Source organism: Meleagris gallopavo, chromosome 32 (assembly GCF_905368555.1).
Source record: "Meleagris gallopavo chromosome 32, MGAL_WU_HG_1.1, whole genome shotgun sequence".
In the NCBI taxonomy this organism is placed as follows: Eukaryota; Metazoa; Chordata; class Aves; order Galliformes; family Phasianidae; genus Meleagris; species Meleagris gallopavo.
This window is the reverse complement of record NC_139436.1, coordinates 524,431-530,430: the sequence shown is the minus strand read 5'-3', so window position 1 is coordinate 530,430 and position 6,000 is coordinate 524,431. Positions and strand designations below refer to the sequence as shown.

The 6,000-nt window shown below is 58.4% G+C and overlaps 1 protein-coding gene across 1 annotated transcript in view; it reads right to left on the bottom strand.

Annotated features, from left to right (window-relative positions):
• The window catches only part of LOC146542089 (microtubule-actin cross-linking factor 1, isoforms 6/7-like), a 26,217-nt gene that overhangs the window by 15,526 nt on the left and 4,691 nt on the right, over positions 1 to 6,000 (bottom strand). Inside the window, exon 2 of the mRNA XM_085214581.1 lies at positions 3,734 to 4,379. Coding sequence (XP_085070707.1) covers positions 3,734 to 4,379 — 646 coding nt within the window. The remainder of the gene's footprint in view (positions 1 to 3,733; positions 4,380 to 6,000) is intronic.

Here is a 6,000-nt window from a genome sequence, read left to right as displayed (position 1 = left end):
GGGGCACCTGGTGGGACCTGGTGAGATTCAATGGGACCTGGGGACATTTGGTGGCATCAGATGGGACCTGATGGGAACTGGTGGCATCTGGTGACCTCTGGGGGCATCGGATGGAACCTGGTGGGATCTGATGGGACACAGTGGGTTCTGGTGGCACCTGAGGGGACATTGGGACGACTGACGGGGGCACCTGGGGGCATTTGGGGGCACCCGATGGGATTCTGGCTGCACCTGGTGGCATCTGGCAGCTTCCGGTCAGATCTGGTGGCACCTGATGGGGCACGGTGGGATCCGGCAGCATCTGGTGGCACCTGGGGACATTTGGTGGCACCTGATGGGATCTGATGGACCTGATGAGACCTGGTGGCACCTGGTGGCATCTGGTGACTGTCACATCCCCACACGTGTCACATATCCATGTGTCACATCCCCACACGTGTCACATATCCATGTGTCACATCCCCACACGTGTCACATCCCCACGTGTCACATATCCATGTGTCACATCCCCACACGTGTCACATCCCCACACATCACATATCCATGTGTCACATCCCCACACGTGACACATCCCCACGTGTCACATATCCATGTGTCACATCCCCACACGTGTCACATCCCCACACGTGTCACATCCCCACACGTGTCACATATCCATGTGTCACATCCCCCCACGTGTCACATATCCATGTGTCACATCCCCTCACATGTCGCATCGCCACGTGTCACATCCCCACACGTGTCACATCCCCACACGTGTCACATCCCCACATCACGTCCCCACGTCAGATCCCCCTCACGTCACACCATCACATGTATTACATCTTCACACGCCATGCGACCACGCATGTTGTATGCCCACATGTTATAGCCCATGTGTGTTATAGCCCATACGTGTTATAGCCCATACGTTATACCCCCATACGTTATACCTCTATACGTGTTATAGCCCATGCGTGTTATAGCCCATACATGTTATATCCCTTATGTGTTATAGCCCATACGTGTTATAGCCCTTACGTTATACCCCCATACGTGTTAAACCTCCATACGTGTTATATCCCATGTGTGTTATAGCCCATGCGTGTTATACCCCCATACGTGTTATACCCCATACGTGTTATACCTCCATATGTGTTATACCCCATACATGTTATATCCCTTATGTGTTATAGTCCATACGTGTTATAGCCCTTACGTTATACCCCCATACGTGTTATACCTCCATACGTGTTATATCCCATGTGTGTTATAGCCCATGCATGTTATACCCCCATACGTGTTATACCCCCATACGTGTTATACCTCCATATGTGTTATACCCCATACATGTTATACCCCATATGTGTTATAGCCCATGCGTGTTATAGCCCATACGTGTTATATCTCCATACGTGTTATAGCCCATACGTGTTATATCTCCATACGTGTTATACCCCATACGTGTTATAGCCCATACGTGTTATACCCCTTACGTGTTATAGCCCATATGTGTTGTACCCCTTACGTGTTATAGCCCATACATGTTGTACCCCTTATGTGTTATAGCCCATATGTGTTGTACCCCATATGTGTTATACCCCATACGTGTTATAGCCCATACGTGTTATACCCCTTACGTGTTATAGCCCATATGTGTTGTACCCCATATGTGTTATACCCCATACGTGTTATAGCCCATACGTGTTGTACCCCTTACGTGTTATAGCCCATATGTGTTGTACCCCATATGTGTTATACCCCATGCGTGTTATAGCCCATACGTGCTATAGCCCCATACATGTTATAGCCCATACGTGTTATAGCCCATACGTGTTATAGCCCATGCATGTTATACCCCATGCGTGTTATAGCCCCACACGTGTTATAGCCCACACATGTTATACTCCCAAACGTGTTATAGCCCATACGTGTTATAGCCCCATACATGTAATATTCCAGCACATCATACCTTCACGTCATGCTCCATACGTGTTGTGTTCCCGCACATTATACCCCCACACACCATACCCCATACACGTACCGGTCCCACACGTCACACCCCCACGCGTGTCGTATCTCACGTGTCACAGCCCACACGTTGTGTCCCCACACGTGATACCCTCACACGTCACACCTCACACGTGTCACACCTGCACATGTGTCACACCACACGTGTCCCCACGTCACAGGCTGTCCCCACACAGAACCACAGAACTGTAGGGGTTGGAAGGGACCCCCAGCGATCACCGAGTCCAACCCCCTGCCAAAGCAGCTCCCCACACCAGGTGGCACAGGAGGCGTCCAGGCGAGACTTGGGCATCTCAGAGAAGGAGACCCCACAGCCCAGTGCACTCAGCCTTTCTCCATAGGGGAGATGCTCCAGGCCCTTCACCATCTTTGTGGCCCTCCGCTGGACTCTTCCCAAGAGATCCCTGTCTTTGTTGTACCGGGGAGCCCAGAACTGGACACAGCACTCCAGATGAGGCCTTACCAGGGCAGAGTAGAGGGGGAGGATCACCTCCCTTGACCTGCTGGACACGCTCTTCTTAATGCACCCCAGAATGCCATTGGCCTTTTTGGCCACGAGGGCACACTGCTGGCTCACGGCCAACCTGTCGTCCACCAGGACGCCCAGGTCCCTCTCTGCAGAGCTCCTCTCCAGCAGCTCATCCCCCAGCCTGTATTGGTGCACGCAATTATTCCTCCCTAGGTGTAAGACCCTACACTTGCTTGTGTTGAACCTCATCCGGTTTCTTCCTGCCCAGCTCTCCAGCCTGTCCAGGTCTCGCTGAATGGCAGCACAGCCTTCAGGCGTGTCAGCCGATCCTCCCAACTTCGTATCATCAGCAAACTTGCTGAGGGTGGCCACTATCCCCTCATCAAGGTCATTGATGAAGATGTTGAACAAGACCGGACCCAGCACAGACCCCTGGGGGACACCACTGGTTACAGGTCTCCAGCCAGACTCTGCACCACCAACGACGACCCTCTGCGCTCTGCCACTCTGCCACTCCTCAACCCAACGCACCTGTCCCATGTCACACACGTGTCCCACATCACACGTGTCCCATGTAACACATGTGTCCCCACATCACACACGTGTCCCCACACACACAGTCCCCACACACACGTGTCCCCATGTCACACACGTGTCCCTACACACACGTGTCCCCACACACGTGTCCCCATGTCACACACGTGTCCCCACACACACAGTCCCCACACACGTGTCCCATGTCACACACGTGTCCCCACACACACGTGTCCCCCACACACGTGTCCCATGTCACACACGTGTCCCCACACACACAGTCCCCACACACGTGTCCCATGTCACACACGTGTCCCCACACACACGTGTCCCCCACACACGTGTCCCCACATCACACACGTGTCCCCACACACACAGTCCCCACACACATGTCCCATGTCACACACGTGTCCCCACACACACAGTCCCCACACACGTGTCCCATGTCACACACGTGTCCCCACACACACAGTCCCCACACACGTGTCCCATGTCACACACGTGTCCCATGTCACACACGTGTCCCATGTCACACACAGTCCCACACACACGTGTCCCCACACACACGTGTCCCCATGTCACACACATGTCCCCATGTCACACACGTGTCCCCATGTCACACACAGTCCCACACACACGTGTCCCCCCACACACGTGTCCCCATGTCACACACGTGTCCCATGTCACACACGTGTCCCCACACACGCCGTCCCCACACACGTGACTCCCGAAGGCCGGCTGTCGCCTGGCCACCGGCTGAGCGCAGCGCTTGGGCCAAGGCTCCGGTCGCGCACGGCTCCGTTCCTCGGGCCGGCGGCTCCTCGGTGCGGAGGCGGCGGGGGGCCGAGCCCAGCCGGCGCCGCCGGACGGAGCGAAGTCCGGCCCGGCCCGTTAGCGGCGCTGCCCCGGGGTCGGAGCCGGGCCCCTCGCGTTCGACGTCTCGGCTGAGGGGGGCGCGGGGAGCCGGGAGCCGGGAGCCGAGCGCCAAGCGGGGGGCGCGGATCTGCGGAGGGCGGGGGGCTGCAGACGGAGCCGCGTCGGCGGGGCTGAGGCGAGCGGCCGAGGTGCCTCCAGGCCGAGCGCCGCCTTCTGCGCCGCGCCGAGCAGCGCCGAGCAGCGCCGGGCAGCGCCGGGCAGCGCCGCGGCTGGGGGTCGGGCGGCTGGGCGGCTGCGAGCGGAAGGGAGCCGGGGCTGCCGCCGGCGCTCGGCTGACCAGGAGCCGACGGGCGCCCGGGTGGCCGTGAGGGCCGGCGGCATCCCGGCCTGCGGCGGGAACGGGGCGGGCGGCAGAGCGGGAGGCCGTCAGCCCTGGACGCGGCTCCGTGAGGCCGCAGCTCCGGAGCCGCGCTCGGTTCCGGGCCCCTCGCTACAAAAAAGACACGGAGGCCCTGGGACGCGACCGGAGGAGGGCAACGAAGCGGTGGCGGCCCGAGCGCTTCTGAGGCTTCCGAGCGGCGGCGGGGCAGCGGGGTCGGTCGGGGCGGAGGAGCTGAGCGCAGACGTCACCGCGCCGCACGACGGCTGGGCTGAGGCTGCGCTGCGCGGGGCTTCGGCCGCTTCTCCCGGGCAGAGGCGGGGGCCCGGGGAAATGGCCGCGGGTTGAGCACGGCTGCGGGTCGGACGCAACAAGGACGCTTCCCTCAGACGGCGCTCGGGCGCCGCAGTGGCTGCGGGCGCTGCTGGAGGCGACGTCCCTGGAACCGCTCGGGGCGTCTGGAGCTGCGAGATGCGGTTTGGTGCTGCGGGCAGCGGTGGAGGGAGGGCGGCAGGACGGGACGGTCTGAAAGGTCGTGTCCAGCCCCGCTACTGCGAGATTCACGGCTCGGCTACGTCCTCACGCGTCACACCTCACACGTGTGACACCCTCACATGTCACACCTCACACGTGTGATACCCTCACATGTCACACCTCACACGTGTGATACCCTCACATGTCACACCTCACACGTGTGACAACCTCACATGTCACACCTCACACGTGTGATACCCTCACACGTCACACCTCACACGTGTGACAACCTCACATGTCACACCTCACACGTGTGACAACCTCACATGTCACACCTCACACGTGTGATACCCTCACACGTCACACCTCACACGTGTGACAACCTCACATGTCACACCTCACACGTGTGATACCCTCACATGTCACACCTCACACGTGTGATACCCTCACATGTCACACCTCACACGTGTGACACCCTCACATGTCACACCTCACACGTGTGATACCCTCACATGTCACACCTCACACGTGTGATACCCTCACATGTCACACCTCACACGTGTGATACCCTCACACGTCACACCTCACACGTGTGACAACCTCACATGTCACACCTCACACGTGTGATACCCTCACATGTCACACCTCACACGTGTGATACCCTCACGCGTCACACCTCACACGTGTGACACCCTCACACGTCACACCTCACACGTGTGATACCCTCACATGTCACACCTCACACGTGTGACACCCTCACATGTCACACCTCACACGTGTGATACCCTCACATGTCACACCTGACACGTGTGACACCCTCACATGTCACACCTCACACGTGTGACACCCTCACATGTCACACCTCACACGTGAGACACCCTCACGCGTCACACCTCACACGTGTGACACCCTCACATGTCACACCTCACACGTGTGACACCCTCACATGTCACACCTCACACGTGTGACACCCTCACACGTCACACCTCACACGTGTGACACCCTCACACGTCACACCTCACACGTGTGACACCCTCACACGTCACACCTCACACGTGTGACACCCTCACATGTCACACCTCACACGTGAGACACCCTCACATGTCACACCTCACACGTGTGACACCCTCACGCGTCACACCTCACACGTGTGACACCCTCACGCGTCACACCTCACACGTGTGACACCCTCACATGTCACACCTCACACGTGTGACACCCTCACGCGTCACACCTCACACGTGTGACACCCTCACGC